The sequence below is a fragment of the Bacillus rossius genome, chromosome 11 (genome assembly GCF_032445375.1).
Source record: "Bacillus rossius redtenbacheri isolate Brsri chromosome 11, Brsri_v3, whole genome shotgun sequence".
NCBI classification, from domain to species: domain Eukaryota; kingdom Metazoa; phylum Arthropoda; class Insecta; order Phasmatodea; family Bacillidae; genus Bacillus; species Bacillus rossius.
Genome location: NC_086338.1, coordinates 42,439,869 through 42,467,097, shown reverse-complemented (window position 1 = coordinate 42,467,097; position 27,229 = coordinate 42,439,869). Strand labels below are relative to the sequence as shown.

General features: G+C 36.0%; 1 protein-coding gene across 1 annotated transcript in view; it reads left to right on the top strand.

The window, feature by feature from the left end:
- Positions 1 to 826: 826 nt before the first annotated feature.
- LOC134536867 (eukaryotic translation initiation factor 3 subunit A) overlaps positions 827 to 27,229 on the top strand; it is a 40,459-nt gene continuing 14,056 nt past the window's right edge. Inside the window, exons 1-9 of the mRNA XM_063376916.1 lie at positions 827 to 1,032; positions 7,467 to 7,663; positions 8,197 to 8,370; positions 10,336 to 10,662; positions 20,162 to 20,370; positions 21,167 to 21,338; positions 22,191 to 22,508; positions 25,781 to 25,966; positions 26,522 to 26,659. Of these exons, the coding sequence (XP_063232986.1) occupies positions 984 to 1,032; positions 7,467 to 7,663; positions 8,197 to 8,370; positions 10,336 to 10,662; positions 20,162 to 20,370; positions 21,167 to 21,338; positions 22,191 to 22,508; positions 25,781 to 25,966; positions 26,522 to 26,659 (1,770 nt within the window). The 5' untranslated portion in view covers positions 827 to 983. The remainder of the gene's footprint in view (positions 1,033 to 7,466; positions 7,664 to 8,196; positions 8,371 to 10,335; positions 10,663 to 20,161; positions 20,371 to 21,166; positions 21,339 to 22,190; positions 22,509 to 25,780; positions 25,967 to 26,521; positions 26,660 to 27,229) is intronic.

Genomic DNA, 27,229 nt, shown 5'->3' with positions numbered 1-27,229 from the left:
TAAAGAACAATTTGTATAATTTAGTATACTGGGGGAACAAAAGTAAAATCATTTTTTTTCCATTGACGAGATTTATCATGTCAATTATTACCCCTCAAGATTCACAATTTCAAGATCTTTCGTCGCACTAAGGAGACAACCTTAAAGTCGCTGTGACTTGGCCCTGCAACTTTTATGTTGCTGATAGCGGCTTGTCACAGGTACATAATTTGTCGCTACTCCTTTTGGTTACTCCCACCACTATTTAGTATACAACTAATTCTCAATTCATAATTCCTTAATTTACAGTCAACCCACCTTCATGCTCGATCTGTATTGTTTCCTAATCTCTGTAATAGAGTAACTTAGTTGTTCCATCTCTGGTATACTCTTTATGGAGTTTGGTTGTAACTGTTTGCTAGATCCTGCTCGTTTCACTTAATTACATTCGTGTTGATAAGTGACATTTAAATATTCTTAATGGTTTAAAAGTAAATTATGGGAAATTGTTTGTCAAAGTAACATACAAAGTCTGAATCCAAAATAAATATAAAACCAGTTGTAATACTTTGCAAATTTTTCGTTATCTATCCTTACTTCCCCTGGGTCCGTTCTGATAGCCAAGTAACAGGAATAGTTTTAGGACCCGATCTTTAATACAGCTGACAGTAGTTTGACGCCAGACTTAATTAATTCATGCGAATCACCTGAAATTTTAAAATATAAAATATTTTATTATTCTTAAATAAAAATTTGTAACTAAAATATTTTATGATTATTTTCGTTACGAATTTAGGATGGGAATTTTCACTATAAGTACATTTTTGTGTTAACATTTGGCACTACTGAATTTATCCTTTATTAGTTCCGGGGAATGAGCATATGTGGAGTGTTTTTCAGAGTGATTTGTTATTTATCTTATTAGATAATCAGAACCAAGTGTAAGGTGTCGGTTGTGTGTGCGGAGTATATTACAGTTAAATGAAAATACTATAAAATCCAACATGGCAAGATACGGCCAACGACCTGAAAATGCCCTGAAACGGGCCAATGGTAAGCTTGACAATATGGTTTGAATTTCTAATTTTTGATTTATGACGCTTTGCATATTGCTTTGTGTTATCTTGTTAGATAATCAAAAAGTAGAGCCTCGTTTCCTAAACAATAAGAATCCAAAAATGATATTTTTCACTACTTGATATGTTGTCGAATCATTCTTGAAGGCCCGTTCTTCAATGACCCAGGCGTTACCATAATATTATAAATGACGTCAATAATGAGGCGGTTCTTGTATCATTACCCATTATTGCATTCTTACCTGACAAGCATTGGAATTTCGGGGAGTTTTTGTGGTGAACTTAATGTGGAGTACATTTCTGTAGTAGCGGCTTTAAAGCTGGAGTCATAATACCACGACGAACACCACACGACAGACCCGACAAACCGTCGTGCAGCATTCCAGCACGACAGATTTAATAGCCTAGGGTCACAATACCACGACAACATTAGCCCGACTATTTCTGATTTGGCTGGTAAATATTTACTTGGGCGGTATTTCCGAAAAAAAAATGTTAAAAATCCGAAAATACCTTTATTTAATGCTCTTCAACTTCCTCTTTTCATTAAAAGCGGCGGAGATTAGAAATTCCAAATACTTTAGGAGATATCGAATTTTTAAATTTCTTCATATGTAGTTGAGCGGTATTTGCGAAAAAAAAAATGTTAAAAATCCGAAAATACCTTTATTATATGCTCTTCAACTTCCTCTTTTCATTAAAATCGGCGGAGATTAGAAATTCCAAATACTTTAGGAGATATCGAATTTTTAAATTTCAGCACAAAACCAGCGCATTCCTGTGGCGTGCGTGCACCATTGTTTCTTGTTTACGTACGAGGATCTATTTTTTTTATTGGATAATAATGTCACGTGATTGTTCGTGATAGGCCAGAATTCAAATGAACTAATACGTGATTATTTAGTTCAATTATTGTTTAAAACGGTGTTTAATTACCGCCTCTAACCTAGGTGAGTTTTTAACGTTTCTAATTTTAAAGTCTTATTTGTTATTTTGATATTGTTGCGCAAGTAATAAGTAACAAAAAAATTTACGTGAGTTTTTACTGTACATCCTTTGTTACAGGTTTGTTAGGTAAGGTCAGTTACATTATAAATAATTTAAAACTAAAGAATAATTAAAGTTAATTCACATTATTTTTAATATCACCTTAGTTTGAAAGTATTTATAATGTAACTGACCTGACCTAATCGACCATTTTAGTTTACTGTTCACCCTCTGTCCGGGTTTGTTTGGTCAGGTCAGTTACATTATAAATATTTTAAAACTAAACAGCCATTAAAATTAATTCACAAAATAATTTTTAATGTCAGCTTAGTTTGAAAGTATTAATAATGTAACTGACCTGACCTAATCAACCATTTTATTAATTACGCATTCACGATTCACGTATTCACGAACACACGGCAAAATAACAAAAATGGCGCCGCTGGAATGGTTCCACAGGTCTTGTATTGCAAAATTAAAAAATTCGATATCTCCTAAAGTATTTGGAATTTCTTATCTCCGCCGCTTTTAATGAAAAGAGGAAGTTGAAGAGCATATGATAAAGGTATTTTCGGATTTTTAACATTTTTTTTTTTGCAAATACCGCTCAACTACATATGATGAAATTTAAAAATTCGATATCTCCTAAAGTATTTGGAATTTCTTACCTCGGCCACTTTTAATGAAAAGAGGAAGTTGAAGAGCATAAAATAAAGGTATTTTCGGATTTTTAACATTTTTTTTCGGAAATACCGCCCAAGTAAATATTTACCATTTGGCTGTTGGTAAATTGTTCCAAGCCATATACGGCCATTAAATGCAGTATGGAATGCGCTAAAAACAAATTAGGCACTTGTTTTCCTATTGACAGTTGAAGTGAATAAAAACATAACATTTTGTCGTTGTCTCTGGCATGAAGCGAGGTCACGTTTATTGCTATAGGAAGAAGATATATTATATTATGCTAATAAAGGATAGAAAACTACTCCTAATGTTAGCTGGCTAAGAATTAAAAAGGACCAGCATAAACATTTACCAAGAAGGTAAATATTTTTGAAATTTAGTTCCGCAGTATTTCCTTTCTGTTTCCGTTGTGGTTTTTGTCGGGCAGCACGACACGACGAAATTAGAAATAGAATCTGTTCCTTGCGAGCCATCGGGGTGATGTCACGGCGACCTTGTATTTCATTGGCTATTGAGAGTGTCGGGCTTGTCGTGTCGGGCCTGTCGTGGTATTGTGACTCCAGCTTTATGTAAATAAAATAATAAAATGCCGAAAATGTTTTTGAAGTTGAACGTTTTTAAGCGCTTTATGTAAAAATTATGAGAGAGTATTTTTACGATGAAGTGCTCCATGTGTTAAAATTTTACAGTAAGATGGGGGACCCACATATAGTCACTCATAAAAATTAAGGGACATATCAAAGGTGCCAAAGAAATTTATGATAGTGAAACTACCAATGAATATATTTGGTCAATTAAAATACTCATACCTAATAAAGAGTATTTCAGTTTTTTAAAACCTAAGAATACTTTTTATACATAAATCATATTACATATTGTCTGTAATCTTTTGTTGGGCATCACAGCGCAGCAGCTATAGCATGCGGTTAATAAGCTAAAAATGACAGTGGTTCAAAACTATGTAATGGATTTTTTTAACTTTTTATTAATTACAGCTTAATTTGGTTATACAAATTCTGCTTTAAACAAATATATGTATAAGTAAATAAATTTTATTTGTTCATTGTATTATCATAATGTTATTAAATACATAGCTAATATTTCATCCTAGGTAGCTATATACCTTAATTGTATTTATTTGTTAGGAAATTAAGGTAAATATGTAGTGTACTGATTAGCGCCAAAAAAAAATAGTACAAATCTGAAATAACTTTCATTATATGCTCTTTTACATCCTCTTTTCATTACAGCCTGCGGAGATAAGAAATTCCAATTACTTTTGGAGATATCGAATTTTTAAATTGTAATCACTATAACTGCACATTCACACGGCTATCACCATTGTTTTTTGTTTACGAGTATCAATTGTTTATTTTTTGGATAATGTTGTCACCTAATAGTTCGTGATAGGTCAATATTCAAGTGAACCAATAGGCCGCCTTCAACTTAGGTGAGTTTTTAACGTTTCAAATTTTTATGCTTTAAAAAATTACGTTCGTTCCTACTGTTAATCCTTTGTTCCGGTTTGTTAGGTTAGGTCAGCTACATTATAAATACTTTAAAACTAAACAACCATTAAAATTAATTTTATTATTTTTAATGTCCGTTCAGTTTCAAAGTATTTATAATGTAGCTGACCTGACCTAATCTACCTTTGTCCTGTTTTGTTAGTTCAGGTCAGTTACATCATAAATACTTAAAACTATACAACAAGTAAAATAAATTGATATTATTTATAATTTCCGTTTAATTTGAAGTATTTATAATGTAACTAACCTTACCTAACGGAAAATTTCTGTTATTTAGGCATTCACGCGCACACTGCAAAATATAAAATGGCGACGGTCGAATGATTACATAGGTCTTATATTGCAAAATAAGAACGGCAATATCTCCAAAAGTAATTGGTATTTCTTATCTCCGCAGGCGGTTATGAAAAGAGGACGTAAAAGAGCATATAATGAAAGTTATTTCAGATTTGTATGATTTTTTTTGGCGCTAATCCGTACACTACATATTTACCGAAATTAATATCCATGAATTCACATAGGTAGTAAAAACTAAAAAAAAATAAGTATATAATAGTAGACCTATCCTTTAATACTTAATAAATTATAGGTGTGCTGAAACTTTATAATATTGACTTTTTAATCAATTTTAACATGGTGGGCTGTTTTTCAATAAAATTCCCTGTTAAAAATTTGGCCCAAGTTACTGTTTAGTGTTTTTTTCAAAGGTTTTTTTTTTCTTTTTTTTTCTTCCAATTTTTATGGGAGACTTTTCTCTATATAGTTAAACCTTTTCGTTCTGCAAATCAAATGATTCAATAGTCAAATAGTCATCGTAGCTTCTTGGGTAGGGATGTCGCGGCGGATGTGAAACTACGTGAGAGTCATGTTTAGAAATTAGTGATTGATATTGAACAGTAGTCCATATAATTAAAAAAATATATTATTTATTGTGAATATTAGTGATAGAAATTGTTTTTATAAAGATTTTCATGTGTATTTACAAGTATATTTATCTATGTGATTTATCTGTCTGCATATATAATTTATTTGCATTACAAGCTATAAATGATTACATTATTATTTAATTAATAATTAAAACTAATAAATTTGAATAAATTTTCAACATATTAATTGATTTTCATTATTAAAATTTGTTGATAAGTTTACTAAATTAAATAATTTTATAATACTTTTTATATTACTATTGTATATTGAGTATTTAATTAATTTTTGTTACAGTAAATTTCAAGATTGTTAAGTGTCTTAAATTAAAAGAAGTATAACTTCTAATGCACGTACGTAAGGCCACACACTTTTTTTTAACACAACAGACATTCATGTATGTAACCCTAAAACATTGTGTCAATATTTCTATTGGATTGTGAGAAAGTCATGTTTATATGTTATGTGTTGTATCATGTGCAGTGATGTACCCACCAACATGTTGTGCTCTAATAGTGTAGGTAAGGCTGTTTTCAACAAGAGATTGGCCTCATTGTTTTTGCCGGCCTACTGTTTTCTTGATACTAGCTGTAAATTGATTCTGGGTTCTTCAGAGATATGGTGTAGCTGAGACAGTTTTAAAAAAGACAGGTTTTTTTTTTTAATGTCAGTATGTACTGTTTTCCTCCATAGTTTGTTTCCTATTTCAAATTATTATTTTGCAGTATTGTTTAATATTCTTAAATATTCACTTCAAATGGAAACAGTTTTGGCTCTGGCCATAAGGTGCTTAAATTAAAATTCCCCTTTTTTTTTTTAACTGTCCCAGCTACGCTTTAACCTAAGGATCTTTGGAGAACCACACTATCAGGTTGCTGCTAGTATCAGGGAAACATAGGGCATCAACAACAATCAGGGACATCTCTCATGGAAAACAGTTTTGGCTATGCTATTAAATGACATCAAAAATTTATGTCTCTTTAGCAAGCATAGATGGCGGCCGCTTTACTGCACAGTCTACCTTAATTAATTTTTCTTTAAAGTTGCAGTCATGGAAACATGTCTCAAATTATGTACTGACTATTTTTCTTATTAATACAAACCACTCCTGACACAAATTATTCTAAAACTGATTACGTACAGGACTATATTTATTATTACACAAGTAGGTTTAAAACAGATACACCCACACAGTTAAACATGGCGGGAATGTTATTATTTTATTTATGGAAAAATAGTCACCTAGAAATTTACGGTCACTTGCTTCTTTGCACAAAATACTGGATGGATGGTATTTAACGTAACTTTTAAAATAACGGTGGTAACTTCGGTAACCATTGTTTAGAGTCCTCAACCATAGGGCCTCCTGCACAGTGAAACTCAGTGTCATGTGTTCAGTCTTTACAGTGCTTAAGGGAATTGTCCTTTATTTTTTGGCTTAACCACAATATCACACCACTCGTGAATTCAAAACTACTCCCTGTGATAGAATGCCTAATTTCATTCCCTTACTAAACATCACTGAAACCCTCAATTTTAGAGTCCCAGCTTTTGTCAAATCCTAACTTTAGGTATCAATCCGTAGCTTCTCACCATTCAAGACTCTGGTGATCTTCGTTCACAGGAAGTTCTAGTTCACTAAGATTCTTCATTTGGAATTAATGATAAAAATCTTGATTAACATATAATTATTTGATCCCGTTAAATCAGAAGAAACATTAATGAGCAAACTATTGTTTTTAGAGTATAATTAGACCTTACATGAAAATTTATTAATGTATTTATTTAAAAATACATAAAAAGAATAATTTTTTTTTATAAAACCACTTGATTTAAACCATTGTGGTTTAGGTAAGCCAACCTTGATTGAAGTAGTATTAGAATCTGGTAATATCATCTAGTGGTTCAGAATGTAGATTGATTTTCAACCACTATAGAACATTTAAGTTACCACTATCAACTCTCTCTCTCTGCATTGCCTTTTCCCAGAATAGGGTTAATTATTTGTGCAGAGTTATATGTGTTTCGTAAAAATTCATGTTTTCTATTAAACAATGCGTTTTGTTGGTTATACTAATAAATCAAAGCTTCTATGACATTTTATCTCTTGCATGAATCGTTTAAAACAGATGTATTAATATTTGAATACTAACCAGGTACAGTTTATTTAGTGTTGAGTTTTTCAGTTTGATTATTGCACAGCTGGATGTATGAGCAGTGTAAAATTTAAAGTTATATTTTATTTATAGGTATGTGTGTGTTTTCACTATTTTCTCTCTTAATTTAGAATTCATTGAGGTGGGCAAACCGGCCCGTGCGTTGGACACCCTCTACGAGGTGTTCCGCAACAAAAAATGGGCGTACAGCTGGAGCGAGAGCGTTCTGGAGCCGATCATGTTCAAGTACTTGGACCTGTGCGTGGAGCTCAAGAAGTCTCACATCGCCAAGGAGGGGCTGTTCCAGTACCGCAACATGTTTCAATCGGTGAGAAGTAGTTTCCTGGTCGCCTTGTGAACGTGTGTGTAGCACACCAACACAAGGGAATGCTAGCATTTGTAGCGGGTGCGAAGTGGTGGAACCTGAATTGATTTATTCATGACATGACGCAACGCACCTGGTGTAACCATTCAAGATGTTTAAAATTTCTGAAAATGAAATGAAAAATGGGGTACTGCTCGGTAGAAGATACAACGTAAAGCCATTGACTCTGAGAAGAAAAAAAATAAAAAAATAAAACATTAGCATCTGTTGGGACGTGCCAAGTTTTTTTTTGTCATGCTCACCAATTTTTATTTCATTTTTACAATTAAGTTTTAAATGGTCAAACATTTAAGAAATTGCGTTTTTTGTGTTGTGTGGTTATTTTGGTTGGTAATGGTTTGTCCCTTATGAATATCTTTATTTTTTAATTGTAGGCAGAATGTACGAGAGTAACGTTTAATGGGCACTGAACATCGGATGAGTTTGGGTTGTTGGAACTCTGCATCTCCGCGCTGATCCAAAGCTGTTCCTTGCAGGTGAACGTGTCGTCCTTGGAGAACGTCATCCGCGGGTACCTGCGGACGGCCGAGGAGCGGACGGAGGCCGCCCGGGAGCAGTCCCAGCAGGCAGTCGTAGACATAGACGACCTCGACATGCTGGCAACACCAGAGAGCCTGCTGCTGAGTGCCGTGAGCGGAGAGGACGCTCAGGTCGGTGGGAGCAGGAAGGAGGGGCAGAGACTATTTTTTTTTCCAGACACTCATAAATTATACAGAGAAATGTGTAGTGTGGTTGAATACTTGTTTTTTTTTTTAAACCTTATTAAAAAAATCCATAGTTTTTAATAAATGGTGGACTCCTCCAAATGTATTTTAAATATCTACAAAAAAAATAATACTCTTAATTTAATTAAATTGTATATCTACACTCATAAGATAATACTACTGAGCGCCACACATCTGTGAGCCTGTAAGCTACGATAAAACATTTGTCACAGTCGTCTGAGTTCCCTGTCAGTCTTTTAAGGGGCACGGAATTACTTAATCAGCGTGGCTATGCCCTCTCTTCGCCAAACCAACCACGCTTGCCAAAAGTCATTGCCTTTGTGAATAGCTTCTATATGCGAAGTACAGTTCTTTTGGTGCAGCAGACTTTGCACATTAAAATGGACGGTCTCCGGGTAAAAGGTAACTAGTCACATTTTGGTGATTTTTAGTTTATTCCAGCAATAAACTCTTAAGTATACTTAGAATATGTAATGCATTTTTAAATCATTGGCAACTATGTTGGTAAATATGTTGGTAAATAAAAGAATAATGCAAGAAAAATTTTAAGTATTTAAATTCAATTTTTATCTAAGAGTTTTTTTTTGTTTCTCCTGCAAAAAAGTGAATTCTTGACTTGTTACCTTTTACTCGGAGACCGTCCATATTATCTCTGCCTAAATGAAGAAAGTAAAATAATAATGTTACAATATAAAAACTTTTTAACCCTTTGTTTTCTAGTGGTATTTCTATGATACCACTTTGAAAAATTGTTACTATTCGCTATGTTTCAGTGGTATTGCCGAAATACCAGGGACTGGAAGTAACGTGCTACTAGTAACGACGTTATTTGTAACAGTTACATTTTATGGTAACGATCGTGGTAACGCAACATATTAAGTTTTCAGTAACTGTAACTGTAATTGAATTACATTTTTCTGCCTTAAAATAACGATAACTGTCGTTATTTCTTGCGTTACATTTTTTAAATGTATTTCTTATTGAACGAACAACGATTTGTTGATTTTTTTTCAATCCCAGAACGAAAATCCAGACAAGCATATTATTTGCGATAGTATTGCTTGTACTTGTAAAACTGCTGTTGGCTAGCCTGCGCTCGTATTTTGATTGTCATTTATTTAATATTTGCAACATGCGGGTTTACTGCTTTGCTGTTTAATTAATTAACCTACCTGTGCACATGCGCGAAAGCAATGACATAATCTAATGAAGCAGGAAGCCTAGAAAGCAATCCAGAATTTTCGTTGCAGTGGCCTTCATATTCTAATTTTTTCGAAGTTCGGTCGAGTAATAAAAATAACCTTATTGTGAAGTGCTTGTTGTGTGGTGCTGCGAACAATTTTGTAGTGTTAACCAATTACTCAATGTAATTTAAGACCTATTTAAATTTTTTCAGTTTAAATAAACATATATCTTTACTAAACACAATATGTTTTATTAGCTTTTAATTATAACAATTTTGCGTATCACATTTTTAGTTTTTTCACAAAGTAACTGTTAAAGTAACTTACAGTTACTTTTCTCAGAACTGTAACTGGTTTATTTTCAGTAGTGTAACTTGTAGTTGTAACAGGGTTACATTTCCAATGGAGTATTTGTAACTGTAACTGAGTTACTTTTTAAAAGTAACTTTCCGGTCCCTGCGAAATACCTAGCGTGAATAAGCCTTGTGCTGCTATCTGGCGATCACAACAAGAACAAGCAACATTGGCTGCTTTAATTTTTCCTTCCACCACGTCTGCTAAAATTTACACAATAGATTCTAATTTATTTTTTAATATATTTCTGTGTGCCTCAAAGGGTTAAACCACTGTGGCTTCTCTCTGTGTTCTCTCCCTTTTAAAGTAAGTTACAAGAGATTGTGGTTGTAATGATGGAGACTGTGCGCAGGACCGCAGCGACCGGACGATCCTCACGCCGTGGGTGAAGTTCCTGTGGGAGTCGTACTGCCAGTGCCTGGAGCTGCTCCGCACCAACGCCCACGTGGAGAACCTCTACCACGACATCGCGCGCATGGCCTTCTCCTTCTGCCTCAAGTACGCCCGCAAGACGGAGTTCCGCAAGCTGTGCGACAAGCTGCGCAAGCACCTGGAGGACATCGGCAAGCTGCCCGCGCAGGCGGCCAACGTCAGCATCCACCGGCCCGAGACGCAGCAGCTGAACCTGGACACCCGCCTGGTGCAGCTGGACTCGGCCATCCAGATGGAGCTGTGGCAGGCGAGTGCGAGTCTCCGCCCCGAACCCCCCCACCTGACCAGATGGAGCTGTGGCAGGCACGTGCTCGTCGGATCCCCGAACCCCCCTTGACTGAGTCGGGTTATTTGGACGTGGTTATGCAAAAAAGGGAACCATACCCACACGAAACCTATTCTTGGGTATTTTGAAGTTGAAGTTAATTATAAATTGTGATTCTCCCATCGATAACATAATGTGGGTATCATTTTAATGGTCTAGTACGAATACTGATGTAATAATAATAGCAACGACGGTACGATCAACCTTGTACTATTTTAATTTATTTTAAAATTGTGGGTTGGTTCCTTTTTGCATAACTACGTCCATTTCATCTCTTCGACTGCTGTTATTCAATAGCCCTTCCTATCAATTTATTTGAATGCTCACTTGCGTTTTAGTTTTTCTTTCAAATTTTCTCGCCAGGTACTTACTAAATCTAATTTTCTATCCGAAAAGAATCGCACATATGATTGTATTTGTTAATTCGTGCTACTGCCATTAGATGTTATGAAACATCGTAATACGACAATCTGGGGAAACTCTGGCCAAATAGCATTGGCGAAGCGCGAGACAATTTACCGCATTGTTTTTCTAGCTATTTTACACTCCACGCCGCTAGACGCCACTACTGTAAACTGGTTTTTATGCACTTAAAAAACATAGGTGCACTCCACGCCGTCGGGTTCGCTGACATCACTCGTCTCTCATATTTTTTTTACCAGTTTCCCATATTGTTCCTATTACAATATTAGATATTTTTTAGTAAATATCTGTTGGAACAATTTAGGTGAAATGTAAAATGTAAAAGGGCCTTTGAAATGAATTTAGAGGGAAAGCGCTCAAAAAATGCAATGAAAATAAAATCAATTAACCAACTCTGTGTGTTTGTGACAAAGCAATTATAACGTGGTCAAAATTGATAGGGTGTCACTAAAAATTTTAAATTTTTGTTTACAATCACTACTGTACGAATTGTCTGAGCTAAATAACTTTCTTTGTTTACATCTGTCTCATTGTTTTTATTTTTGTTCATGTCAGCATCATGAAAGTAATATTTTTTTGTGAAGTTATGTTATAACTGTTTATTAGGGTTGTGCGAATGTTCGGTATACCGATACCAAAATCGAAATTTTGCTACTTTCATTTTCGATTTCGGTAAGAATTTCATCTGTCGAAGTTCATTTTTAGCGAAATATTTCGAGCCAAACGAAAGTTCAATAGCTTACCGAAGTTTGTTTGTTCTAGTTGAAAAAGAAATCGTAATTTAATAAAAATGTACAGTAGAATACCGGTACAATAACGTACCTTATTATAAAGTATATTTCACTTAACAAATTTTTTTTAAGTCCCTGCCAAAAATCGTATCTTCGCCATGCAAAACGGTTTCAGTTTAAAGTATCATATTTTCACTATAATGTATAAATTCTAGACACCTGCGAGTACTCGAAATTCGAGTTTCGAGTCGAGTTTTTTAGTAATACTCGAACTCGAGCTCGTGGTTTTCAACAACTCGAAATTCGAGCGAGCTTTTCTTGCACTCTACCTATAGAAAAAAAAACTCTCATTATATCGGAATAAAAGTCTTACAACACTATTATCCTTTACTTTATAATGTAACATGATCGACCGTATACATGAACACATCATTTTTACGTACCCGGGATTTACGAATTTCCGTGATTAATTTTTTTTTACTTCTATAATTTTCCGCATAGCATTAATGTATCACTTTCCTGCTTTATGCGGAAGTATTTCCCGCTTTATGCAGAAACATTTCCCGCATTTTACTGTAAAAAGCGTTTAAATTGTCCGGGGTCTCATCATTTACGCCATTAAATGTGTGATATAAAGTCCCGTTTAAAAATTTTATGAAAGTTCCTGCCAGTAATGGCGCACGTAAATATAAATATGAAGAAAAGACAAATGAACAACAACTTACGAAGAAATATGGATGATGTACCATAACTGCAGTACAATTCCAATAGTTATCTTAAGATAATTACCATAAAAAGAACTAAAGATTCTTTGTAGATACCATAACTACTGCAGAAGCATGATAGTTACCACATTTGCACTATAGTTGCCGTAATAACCGAGAAGTGTATTTACCGTGATGGTAATGTATTTATTTAGGACATATTAAAATTAAAGAACATTATTGAAAAAAAAAGGATGTTAAATCTTGATATGTACGGTTGGCACATGTTGCTAAGAAATAATGTGATCTGAAAGAATGCAGTACTACTACGAAAAGTGAAAAGGGTACTCGTGGATTTTTAGGTTATGGCAGTCTCTCTTTCGTTTTTCAGTAATATCGGCCGAAAATTAACAAGAGTATTGGAAGTTGGCAGAAATGCCGATTCAACTAAATAATGGCAAAATCGGCTTCTTCAATACAGCTCTACATTTGATGACATGAGTAAACATATTTCAGACTACAGGACATTGAAAAAGACTTTAATTTCCATGTAGGTTTATTGTGCGTAAGTTTTTTTTGCAAGTGTAAATTGAATTAAGTAAAATGCTTCTATTTTTATTACTTTGAAATTGATTAAACTTAATGACAAGTTACAGATATTTGACACTAATTTTGAGGTTAAACAATTTGGTAAATATGTAGAGTAACGGTATATGCGAAAAAAAATGCTAAAAATCTATGCTCTTTCACTTCCTCTTTTCAAATCAACCGGCGGAGATAAGAAATTCCAAATACTTTAGGAGATATAGAATTTTTTAATTTTGCAATACAACACCTGTACAACCATTAGACCGACGCCATTTTTGTTATTTTGCCGTATGTTCGTGAATGCTTAATAAATAAAATGGTCGATTAGGTCAGGTCAGTTACATTATTAATACTTTCAAACTAAGCGGACATAAAAAATAATGTGAATTAATTTCAATGGTTCTTTAGTTTTAAAGTATTTATAATGTAACTGACCTGACCTAACAAACCCGGACAAATGATGAACATTAACAACTCACGTAAAATATTTTTGTTACTTATTACTTGCGCAACAATATCCAAATAAAAAATAAGACTTTAAAATTAGAAACGTTAAAAACCCACCTAAGTTGGAGGCGGGTACATTTCCTTTGCCATTAGAAGGAAATGATGTAGTCGTTCACCTACGTCGCGATACCTCCGACGGAACATTAATAAATAAATAAATAATCACGTATTGGTTCATTTGAATACTGGCCAATCACGGAACTGTCACGTGACAAAATTGTCCAATAAGAAACATAATAGATACTCGTAAACCAGAAACAATGGTGATCGCCGCATGAATACCCAGGTATTGTGATGAAAATTAAAAAATTCGATATTCCTAAAGTATTTGGAATTTCTTATCTCCGCCGGTTGATTTGAAAAGAGGAAGTGAAAGAGCATAGAATAAAAGTATTTTCGGAATTTTAGCATTTTTTTTCCGCATATACCGCGACTCTACATATTTACCAACAATTTTACTAAAGCATTCCAGCCACACAGGTTGCCAGCGAGAAATGCTTCTCATCTGCTGTAAACACCATCTCCAATCGTAGAGCTAATTTAACTCCTGAACGTGCAGAACAAATTATTTTTCTGCATGATAGATTGAAGAACAGAATTTAATACTCTATGACAATCTCTCTCAGAATTTTTGTGCTGAAAAGTGGAAATGTTGAAACAATGTGAATGTACTTTTCAAACAACATGATTTTTGGTGCTCAGTTAGTTGAAGCTCAGTAAGGACTCCAGAAAAATTGACAAGGATGAAATTATTCCAAAGATATGTTACATTTACACAAACATATACGTACTTGTAAACTGTGGTTATGTTAGTTGGATGATATCAGTTGCTAATGAACCAATGGAAACAGGTTAGATTCAATGGAAAACATGTTTTTTTTCCTAGCAGTGCAAATTATAAAAGCACTCTGTAAATAGTTACCCAAAATTAATAAGCCCACTTCATTTTAATACTTTATTCAAACATTATACCTACTAAGTTTAAGGTAAAAATAATTTCCCAAAAGTGTAACTGTATCACAAAAGCTCAAGCTTCGAGAACTTTCAAGTAAGCTCGCTCGAGCTTGGCTCAAAGTAAAATTCTTAGGCTTGCAGACCTCTAATGTAGGTCTATCTATTTAGTAGGCTAACAATGATAATGGTTTCTTTTTTTATTTCCATATTTTTCTCAAAAGTTCTCACATTTTATTACTCCATCACAGTAAATTTATGTGCAATAAACTTTAAAAAAAAACTCGAACTCGACTCGATACTCGCGAGTATTTTAGCAAACTCGCTCGAGCTCGACTCGAAGTGAAAATCTTCTGCTCGCAGAAGCCTAATAAATTCTACTAATAGCGTGGCATTACTGCACCAAAATTTACTTAAACTGGTAAATAAATTTCCAGCTAAATGATTAATGTAGTAGAACAAAGATACACACCACCGCAACGTATTTTCTAACCTCTAAATTCTCTAAACAAAGTTAACAAACAGTTGCGCGCACAACCATAGATTATACCGTACGTAGTATGCGACGTGAGAAACACAACACCATTCGATACATCGAAAGACGGAGGTTTGAGAGAAGTATTAATTATTTAGACAAAAGTGTTACGCTACGCTAAAAATACTGTTTAATGTCTGTGCCGGGATTGTTTATTGTTATCGTTGAGTTTATTTTTAGGTTACGTTATTTAGACACCACATTGTATTTGTGCTACAATATGAATGATCCTGGAGATAAAAAGAAACAAAAGCAATTCACGCTTAAGGAAAAAGTGGATATACTCAGAGAACTAGACAAGGGGAAAAAAGTAGGGCTGTACGGGATAGGTAATTTTGGTTCGGGAAAAATTCGGGCGGGAAGCTATGATTTCCCTCGGGAAACGGGACGGGAACGGGAATTATTTAAAAGTGCAATTTGTATCCAAGCAAATTTATTTATTTAAAAAATGGGCTATCAAAACCATATCATTTTAACTTTTAAAAGCCATAGTATTAAAATAAAAATTTTGAAAAAATAAACAATACTATGAAATGCCTCCATTTTCGTGTATGAACACCAGTTCCTCTGTATGTTCTGAGGTAAGGGACATACGCTTGGGGGATACAATGTTCCCAGCAGAAGAAAACACACGTTCACTTGCTGTTTCTGTTGCAGGGATGCCTAAATACTGCATTGCAACTTTACACACGTTAGGGAACGCATCTTTTCCTTTTTCTCTCCACCACTTTAGGGGATCATCACTTCTTTGTATAACAGGCATACTGAAATAGCAATCAGTTTCTGATGACATGATCTGGTTACTTGATTCGCTCTCAGCAAGTTCGTCAAAAACACTCCAGAGAGAAGTAGAACTCTGTGCCAACTCACTGGTACCTGCAGTTGTTACTGAAAGAAAAAGAAACACCACATTCTTACACAATGCTATAGTGGCTTTTGTATAAATAAAATAACTAGGCCTACAAATAAATTAAACAATACCTGGTTGTGCCGTTGCCTGTGTGATTTCTTTTACTTTTTTATCCAGGTGGTTACGTGCCAAAAGTTTTTCTTCCGTTGGAATTACAACAGCCTTAAACCTCGGGTCTACTAACATTGCAGTATAGTATGGCTCTTTTCGATCGTAGCATGGAAATCGTGCTTGGAGAGCCAGAAGTACCTCATTTGCAAACTCCCATCCCTGTTTTGCATTGGTGTTGATGTAGGCCTTCAGACAATTTTTTAGAGAAAAAATGACCGGAATGACCATTGATGCTGATGGTGAACGTTCACCACAAAGTTGGGTTGTAGCATCATACAATGGTTGCAATATATTAATGTAAGAGTCAATAAGGTTCCATTCACTCAACTGCAGATTGTCCATGTTCAGTGTTGGTAAGTGACGAGAAAGAGGTATCTTGTTGTCAAACAATCTCTTCAGCATTAAAAACTCTGAATTCCATCTTGTCTGACAGTCTTGAATCAAGTTTAGTACCGGCAGATCTAGTTCTTCTTGAATTCGATGCAACTGTTCAGTTGCTCGCGCACTGTGTTTGTATCGTCCAACAATAGAACGTGACTTTTTCAGTACCTCTTTGATCTCACATGTTACTTTAACAGCATCTTGCAATACAAGCTGCAGTGTATGTGCAAAGCACTGCAGCTGCGTAAACTTAAGTTTGCATAGCGAAAGTCCCAACTTAAGGTTTCGTCCATTATCACTCACAATGTACATGTCCACTTTGTCCCCTGCATTTTCTAAGTCCCATTCATTGAAGCACTCTACTAGTTTCTCACTAATTGCTTCACCAGTGTGTCCACCAGGAAAGCTGTAACACCCTAAACAGTACTTCTTCATGTCAAAATCTTCAATAAAATGACATGTCAGCGACATGAATGCTTCGTTGCTAGCAGATGTCCACAAATCACAAGTGAATGATAAAGAAGCAATTTTGGATAAACTTATTGCATTGGCAATATGTTCAGACATTTTTGCCTTTGTTTTGTTGTACAGTTCAGGTATTACTCTTCTTGAAAAAGTGTTACGAGATGGCACTGAATAAAGTGGTTGAGCTATTTTAAGGACTTTTTGAAATTTATGATTTTCCACTGTACTGTATGGCAACATAGCATCAGCTATCCATTCCCCAATACAGTTCGTCAGTGAAATGGCCCTTTCATGTGTTGAAGGCCATTTGTAAGCTTCGTCTAAGCGAAGTTGCTTCTTTGTTGGTTCTAAAGTTTTTTCCCCAATATTTCCGCCTTTCCGTGTTGCTTCTATCTGTTCAAGTTCTTTTTTCAAATTTGGATGTTGCATCAGATGTCGAAGCAACCCAGATGTGCTACCAAAATTGGTTTTTAAAACCTTTTTGCATTGTTTACACTGTGCAGACACATTATCTGGCATTTTTTGGTAAAAAGACCAGATAGGAGTTTTTAATTTGGTGTGGCGACTTTCCATGATGAAATTCACGTACGTAAACACACACACCTTATGTAAAAAACTTCACACTAAAATACTCGCCAACACAGATAATATCACAATGCTTTTAAAACCGGAGTAAAATACATTGAATATCTTGTTCTGTAGAGAAAGGAACCTGAATCTCTGGCGCTCGGCTTTGTGTGTGGAACAGCATCGGTGACAAACTTTATGATATGTAAATATTTAGAAATAACATTTCACCACAGTTTCTCTCAACGCCTATCTTTGCTTTCACCATCGTTTGTCCTAAACACCAAAATTATGAACGTTCAAATACATTTCGATGTAATATACATCAGTGTCGCCAACGTCTTTCCGCAATATTTCTTATTTGTTAAAACGAACATCACCGAACATGCACGAAGACGCCATATTTACAAGACTTTGAACGTTCACATCACCAAACGTTTTACTCATGGCCGTATGGTACACCTTGGCAAGTGGCACAAAAAAAAATGTTTACAATGGCAAACGAAGCTGAGAAATTGCCGTGGCCACAAACGCACGTAGTGAAGTAAACTAAATACAGTTTACACAATTCGCTTTACTTTTATTGTTCCGTCTAAACGTGTGTCACGGTTAGCTATAAAATGGAGCGCTAATGCAACATTAATTGCGGGAAATGCTTTGCATTAAACTGGAAAATAATGCATTAAAACTATAGGGAAAATAACGGTGCCAGTAAAAAAAATACGTTAATTACGCAAATTCGTATATCTCAGGTACGTAAAAATGAGGTTCTACTGTCATCACAGAAAACTTATGTTCCGTTACGAAGACACCTAAAGATAGGTTACGCAGTGATTTTATCAGAAAAATTATCAATATACATTTTCGGGAAATATTACTTTCCCGAATAATTTCGGGAAAAATTCATTCCCGAAATTTCCCGAAAAATCGGGATCCCGCCCAGCTCTAGAAAAAAGCAAGTCGCAGTTGCGAATACATATGGCATTGTGGCTCTCCTTTAGCTATTTTTTTTAATATATTTATGCATGTTTCAGTACTAAGTACAAAAACTTGAGGTACCTGTAACTACTTAGCACTGAGATTCTACTGTAATGTCTTTATATGATTTGCTTGTTATTACTAATAATGTAATAACATATGCAAATCATATAAAGACATTAATTAGAAAAAAGATTTCCATTAAGATTAATTTACGTGGTGATGAAAAAACTCACGTTAATGAAAATACTGTAAAATCATAATTTGAACAAACATGGCAGATAAAGTAAACAAAATTCAACCGTGATTACAGTAGGCCTAGGTATCAAAACAAAATCATGCAATATTTGAAAAATTACCTGATTAATTTGCTTTAAAACAGTAGTGTAGGTACTATATTCGTAAAACATACATTCCAGAACTGTTAGTACACTATTTAGTGTTTACCGTATACACATAAACAAAGAACGTACCTACTTTTATTCGCGCACAGCCAAACAAAAACATTGTTGTCTGCTTTATTTAAATTTTACATACTCTGACTGGCATATAAAATCCTCATAATATATAGCCAATTAGACAAAAAGGTCAACAAGTCACTGCATGTAATGACCACTTGGCAGCAACCATTTGTTATGTTTTGTTTTGACCATGTCCCTTGCCTGGTTTACAGCTTCCTGAGCTAGCCATGTGTGACAGTGGTGAAAGATGGCGGCCGTTCCGCAGTATTCACGTATTTTTTCATCAGTACCATGCACGTGATACATATATTATCATAGACTGCAACATTACGACTGTAAAGGAAATAGTCTGTGCGCTGAAAGATCTAGATTGATTCTTGAAATTTACGAGTGACATGGGGCTGTGTTGTGTGGCCTAGGGCGGATGTTGATTATATTAAATAAAATATTTATATATACATCAAAAGGTACCAAAATGATTTATGTAATAGAATTTATTACTGAAGAGCAAATTTTGGGGCACTTTTTTTCTTTGTTAATTAAAAAATTTCGCTTAACTTTCGTTACGAATATATTTATCTCATAGAAAAATTCATTTTCGTTTCACTTTCGCGAAACTTGATAAATTTTCTTTCACTTTCATTTCGTGTGGATAAAGTCACTTTCGCACATCCCTACTGTTTATAATATTAATTTTCAATTATATGTATGCCTAACTGTAATAATTTACTTATTTTGTATGGACAGAAGAGCCTTGATTAACTGGGGTAAATTGGGTGGGGGGGGGGGGGGGTAAGGTCAGCACTGATAAGCAAAAAGATTCAAATAAAAATTTATACGAAAGGAATAATTCAGAATTTCGATCTCTTGATATCTCTCCCGTTGACATAACTTATGACTTGGCCTGAATGCATATTTTACTTTGCATGCAGAAACTATCAAAGAAATTCATGTTGTTCATCAGCCACAATGCTCTCTGTGCAGCTGCTGGGCAATGCAGGGAACATTTGTGGTACGAAGCATTTATGGAATTTTCCATAGTAAATCTTTCTTCGGTAGACTCCTGGTGTCCAGCTCAACAGTGTATTTTTTTTCTTTCTCCCATCCAGGAAGCATACAAAGCCATAGAAGACATCCACGGACTGATGAATCTGTCCAAGAAACTTCCCGTGCCCAAGACGATGGCCAACTACTATCAGAAGCTGGCCATGGTGTTCTGGAAGGCCGGCAACTACCTGTTCCACGCGGCGGCTCTCTTCAAGCTGTTCCAGCTGTCCAAGGAGATGAAGAAGAACATCACTCCCGAGGAACTGCAAAGGTATTGTCCGTTTTCTGGCTATTAACAGCGTTATTTTACTCCCGGCCAACATTTTTATATCAATAAAAAAAGAAGGGCTGTATTGATTAACATTTCGTATTTTGACATGTACTGCGTATGTTATCAAAACTGTCCAAAAATTAGATAACTAGGTTTGTTAGGGTGGCCACCAGCCTTAAATTTCAGGAAAAGCGGGAAATATGCATGAATTTTTCATTGGCGGGTTAAAAAAAAACCTGGAATTATGCTGGAATTACTTGTGACCAAAACTTTTACATATCACTCTCACAGTCACATTGAAAATTGACAGCTGATTACCAAACAATTGAATATATTAATCGTCTCACACCAAATTAAAAGTTTTTAGGCTTAGATGTAGAGTGAATAGTACGACTTTTGACAAGTAGGGTACTTATGGCTGTATTCTAAGACTTTAGGTAAGGTAGTGAATAAGCACTGCCATGTTGGGACTGCCATAACCTAACTCGCGGACTGTATTCCAGAACGTGTCCAAACCAATTCACAGCAAGGGAACAGATTCGCAGCAATTGCTCAAACAAATTACAATATGTAATATATTTTTCATGAATTATAGTGTTCAAAATGCAATAGTATGATTTATAATAAAAGTTAAAAAAAAATCTCTCTTTTGGGTTTTAATCTTGTTACGATTCATACTTTATAACTCTGCGGGAGAGACAGAAAGTTTTTTTTTTCTCCCCCAATTAAAAATAATTTGACATCTTTTTCATGAGAGTACTGTCATGACCATGGTTGGAGTTCTTCCCTATGTTAGGTTGGCCTGTCGCGTGTTGCTTGCGACACTGTCCATCCCACTCCCATCTGCTCACCCGGAATTCGACCGCTTCATCGAGACCGACAAGAGCCCTTTGGAGAAGGCGCAGCGACTGGCAATACTGCTTGGACTTAGTCAGCCACCGACACGAGCCTCTCTGCTTAGAGACATTGTAAGTACCATAGTTATCATCAGAGCTCATACTATCTTATAATCTTGTGATTTATAAACTCGAGGGACTGTAATAATGGTATTATTTTACTACTCTCACGAAAAGTGTCTCGTCTGTGATTGAAAATACATATATTATATATAATCAAACGTGTAACAGCTATATGTTTGTTTCCTATTAAAAAGTATCATAAGCTAATTTTGTCACTATATTGCCAATAAAGTTTTTTTGTTTTAATTACCTGCCTTTATCAATGTATAATTACGAGGTTTTGGGCTACACAAATGGTAATTTTCCTTTTTGAAGTAGTTGAGAATTTTTTTTTTTTGTAACCTAAAATGGGTCCTGATCTCGTCCCGTTTCTTACTGAAAATTTTTTTCCTGACTGAAATTTTCTTCCCGATCCTGCACAGTACCGAGAGCACAATAATTCATGCACCCTTGCATTCGAAATAATCCTATTAAAAAAAAATCTGAACGTGAGCACCCGGATTAGTGCCGAACTCTGCAGTGCGGGATTTGAAACCTTTTTACTGCAATGTGTGGTATTTGGCCCCCGACCACCGCGAAGCTGCAGTCTCTCAACTTGAATTAGTACCGAACTCTGCAATGCGGAATTCGAAACCTTTTTACCGCGATGTGTGGTGTTTGGTCCCCGACCACCGCGAAGCTGCAGTCTCTCAACTTGAATTAGTACCGAACTCTGGAATGAGGGATTTGAAACCTTTTACCGCGATGTGTGGTGTTTGGCCCTCGACTACCGCGAAGCTGCAGTCTCTCAACTTGAATTAGTACCGAACTGCGTGGTGTGTTTGGCCTGCCGACCAGTGCAGCGCGTGTGGTCCCTCGCAGGTGCGGGTGAACGTGGTGTCGCTGGCGTCGCCCCAGCTCCAGGATCTGTACCTCTGGCTGGAGGTTGAGTTCGACCCGCTGCTGCTGTGCAAGCGCGTGCACGGGGCGACGCGGCGCCTGGCCGACGAGGAGGGCGGGGCCCACCTGCAGCAGTACGTGCGCGCCCTGCAGGACGTCACGCTGGTGCGCCTGGTGCGCCAGCTGTCCCAGGTGTACCAGACGGTGCGCACGGAGCGCCTGGTCGAGCTGGCCGTCTTCGCCTCCGCCTTCCACCTGGAGCGCCTGCTGGTCGACTGCGTGCGCCACAACGACATGCAGGTGCGCCGGCCTCTCTCCTCGACGATACGCCTGTAATCGCGCGATGGCATTTCCCGCAGGCTACATGCAAATAAAAATAATATTTATTATTGAATACTGAGTCACATCCAGAGATGCCAAGTACTACGGATTTTCCGTAGTTTCTACGATTTTCGTTACTTGACTACGGCAATACGGATGGTAGGTTAAAACTACGGATTTAATGCATGTTATGGTTTTTCGGTTTGTTTACATCACGTCGCAGCAATATGCGGTATGTTTTGTTCGTGGTTCCATAGATATATGCATGTGTGAAGTCACACTTGTGAAACGAAATGCCGTAGACTCACGTTTCGTAACATGTTATTTTCAAGTGTCCAGTAATGACTAAATATATCTATGCCGTTTCGGTTTGCTTTGTTATTTTCCGGTGTGTCGGTTATGTGTGTATTGATTCCGTGTGTATGCTACACTACATTTGGCGTGTTATTTGCGATATGATGACAGAAAATGTCGATACGTAAAAGTTCTATCACTGAAAATATGTGCCCTTCAAGTTCGAAGAAATCTAGCGGGTTACCGAATCAGCAGTATCGGAGATCTTACATGGATTTAAGGCCATGTTTTGATTGTATTATGTGTTTAGCAGACATTATTTGTTCAAATACGGTATCAACCCTCCCCAGTCTCCTATTTCAGAAAATGTTTCTTAAAATAATTTTGGTATTTCTACCAGGAAAATGGTTTAAATAGCACCATTTTGCACTTACTAAACATAATTTTCCCGGGGGAGGGCACCCAGACCCCCCCCCCCCCCTCCCTTTTTTTTTACTCTTTATTATTCCAAATGTTGCTCACTATTGACAGGCACTCCGCAAGGTTAGCATCTCTGCACATCATTAAAAAACCATTTATTTATTGTGATTCTTAGTGATAGAAATTTTTTTCAAGTGTATTTTCATGTTTATTTGCGTAAGTGAAGTTACTACCAGCTCGCTGTAGGAAAGGTTTTGATGGATATTAAAAAAAACTGACGAAAACTAGCTTCCGCTGCGCGGCTTAGTTTCCCCCCACTCCCTTCTTTGCGACGGAGAGGGGAGTGACGGAAATTCCCTGTCGCGGAGAAGGTGGGGGGGAACCTGAGCTGCGCAGCGGAAGCTAGTTTTCGTCAGATTTTTTAATCTCCATCAAAACCTTTCCTACAGCGAGCCAGTAGTATGTTCCCGGACATGTAATTTATCTGCATTATAAATATTACGTAATTATTTAATAAATAATTGAAATTAATAGTTAAGTTTAAACACTCGGCTTATTTATTGATTTTCATTATTTAGGGTTTTTTTTTATTTTACTAAATTAAATAATTATTTTTATACATTTGTTTATACATTACTATCGAATACTGAGCATTTATTTAAATTTTTTAATTTGATGTAATTTATTCATTACCAACTGTATTTTTATCATCACTCCAGTCCGTGCAAAATTAAAGTTAGTTTTTTTATTATGCCAAGTGAATATAACTGATAACATGTGTACATATGTACATGAACCCATTACAGGAAAGCACCAGTACAACGAACTTCAGTTAAACGAACACTTCACTTAACCGAACTCATTGTTTGGTCCCGCCAAAAACGTATATAATAACCTTGAATTTTATTTCATCTTAACGAATTTTACGACGGTCCGTTTCTTCGTGAAACAAAAATATTCACTTGAACGAACAACCTTGAGGCACATTATGAAAAAAATTACCATCCAAAAACTTGTTCTTTATTTTTAATTTTCTTATTCAAACGTAACAGCGTGTACGTAAACAAAAACAATAACGGAACTAGTATGTGTGCGCACGTACTATCGAAATTAGTAGATTAATTCTCGTGTTTTGAAATAATATTGGAATGGTATTACGTCCGTTGTACGATACAACTAGTACATATTCTCGGATTTTTCGTTTTTTGGCTACTTACATTACGATAATTTTTGTACGGTACTTCGGCTAACCTGTGTTTTAATTTATTTTTTGAAAGTCATTTTTTTCATCACAGTCCATAGTGTTTTTGTCGTGTCTACAGGCGTGAAATTTTTTACGTTTTTCAATAGCGTTGTGTTCTTCAGTGCCGGTTGTAGAAATGAAGCGTGTGACAGAACAAAAGTGTATATGGGGGAGAAAAAAAAATAACGCAATTCATCAAAACTTTCGACCTAAGACCTAACTATTCAAAAGAATGACGATGCTTGTCGTCTTCAAATGTTTTGGAACACCATGCGTTTTGTAATGTATGCACTTGTGACTTTTCGATTGCACACGTTGGAAGGGATGACTGTAGAGGGCACATTGAATTAAAGAAACATGCGGAATATTTTATAGTCATGACGAGCAATAAATCCATATCATAGTTTTTTCGTTACATCTGAAGAAACGAAAGTAACTAACGCAGAGTTATTGTTTACAAGTTCTGTTGTTTGTTTATAAGACAGTTCTTATCCAACCAGGATAAAAGAAGCAAATAAAAAGACAATTGTTCAAAAGTATAACTTTGCATACTTTGAATTGAAGGTTGAAAATTTCCTGTAAAATTATTGACATTTCTTACATATTCAGATGATTGTATTGTTCAAATAGTTTTTTTTTTCCTTTGATTCATTAATTTTCATTGTATTCATATGCATAGGCCTACATTTTTCATTTTTTTTTTTTTGCATATTATTGTCCTTATTTTATCTTGTGTGTGTTATAATTCCTCAGGAAAAATTTATCGTGCATGATTTACATGTACTTTTTCCATATAATTGTCATTAATGATGGGTGTGATTTGAGGTTGGCAGCTCTGTCTACAATGTGTCTCCTGACCATAGACAAAGCATCAGCAGAGAGTATGTGAACAGGTTCTTCAAGCGGCCATAGACTAATGACTGTGATACTGAACCTTAGTACACTTAAGGTGTTTCATGTGTTTATCGGTATACATATTTATAACAATGCTTATGTTTCAGTATAAAGAACTTCAGTATAACAAACTCAACTATTTTTTGGTCCCTTCATGTTCTTTATAGTGAAGCTTTCCTGTATTTCTTTTATAATTAATTATAATTGCATAGAAAATATATTTTTTTAAAATTTGTTTTTCACTCTTCACAGTAGCTCAATAAAAATTGATATGAAGTTCAGTTATCATGGAAAAAAAGAGAGAACTCTGTGAATTGTAATCGCGGAATATTAGTTGCATGTAAACACGTGTTTTTTCGGAATGATGAATCAAAACTAATCGGGCGAACCTGTCTGGCAGATCCGCATAGACCACGGCTCCGGCTGCATCAACTTCGGGATGGACCTGGCGGAGGCCCAGCGCGAGGACCACCCCGAGGGCCCGACGCTGCAGAGCATGCCGTCCGAGCAAGTGCGCAGCCAGCTCGTCAACATGGCGTGCGTGCTGCACCGGGCCATGAGCTCCATCAACCCGGCCAAGAAGAAGGTGGGTGGACGCGCCGTGTCGGCCGTCTCGTTCCGTCGCGGTTGCCGTCGTTTTCGTTTGAGTGTCCGTTCCCTGAATGACTTTAATAGCAGACCTGCGTGACCCTTTCACGGCTCGGAAATAATACGTGGTACATATCCGGTTCGGAATACTTGTGACCAAACAACACATGGCAATAAAAGCTACCGAAATAATTTTACAGTAAAATCTCTTAGTTTATATTAATGGCCAAGAAAATGAAATTAACAACTTGGCACGTGTGTTTTTAAATAAATTAGTATTTTTTTTGTAATAAATTACTTGAAAGGTTGTTTCAAATTTAAATTAATGCTGACAGTTCTGCAAAAAAATAATTACACGTTCCATTATTTGTGATTTATAGCTCGGAGACATCGAATTGAGAGTAATTTGTTGGTCGTCCCGTTGATGTTTTCGTCAGTGTGGGCGGTGAATGAACCTAATGGATATTCCACATGTTCTGGTAATTTTGTTTTGGCATGGTTGGTAATATTGATTTGTAAATAGAGAGTTGACGGGTGCGGTGTGTGGTGGCAGATGGAGCGTGAGAAGTTGAGGGCCCAGATGGTACAGCACTACCACGAGACCAAGAACCGGGAACACCAGCGCATCCTGGCCCGCCACAAGATCATAGAGGACCGGAAGGAGTACCTGGAGCGTCTCAACACCGTCAGGGTAACTTTTACTACTCGCCTACGGGTGGTTGTTCTTTACTTCAATTTAGCAAATGTATTGTACAGCATTGTAGTTATAAAATAAAATAGTGATGAGTTGCAGTAGTACTGTATTTACCCACATTGGTCCAATGGCGTAGCCAGGATTTGTATATGGGGGATGTTAAGAAGCGTGCCGCACCCCCCCGTATTAAAGCGTGGGGTCCGGGGGTTCTCCCCCGGGAAAATTTGGATTTTAAGGTGTAAAATAGTGCTATTTTAGCAGTTTTCTTCGGTACTTAAATTTAAATATTGTAATGGTAAAAATTTTATTAATTTTAATATGAAATTTGTTGGAGTGATGAATAAGAAATTAATTAAAGGTTTTGATGAGGGGGGGGGGGGGGTGGTTGAACACCTTACCCCCCCCCCCCCTCCCTCCTCCTGGCTTCGCCCCTGCATGGGTCGCATAATTTGTGCCAATTTTTTGTTTAATAAAGTGTTGTGCAACTCTTATGCGAATTTATAACTTGGGGTAAAAAATTATAATTATTGTGTGTATTGAGTGTGTGTGTAAATAACTCTTCCTGTG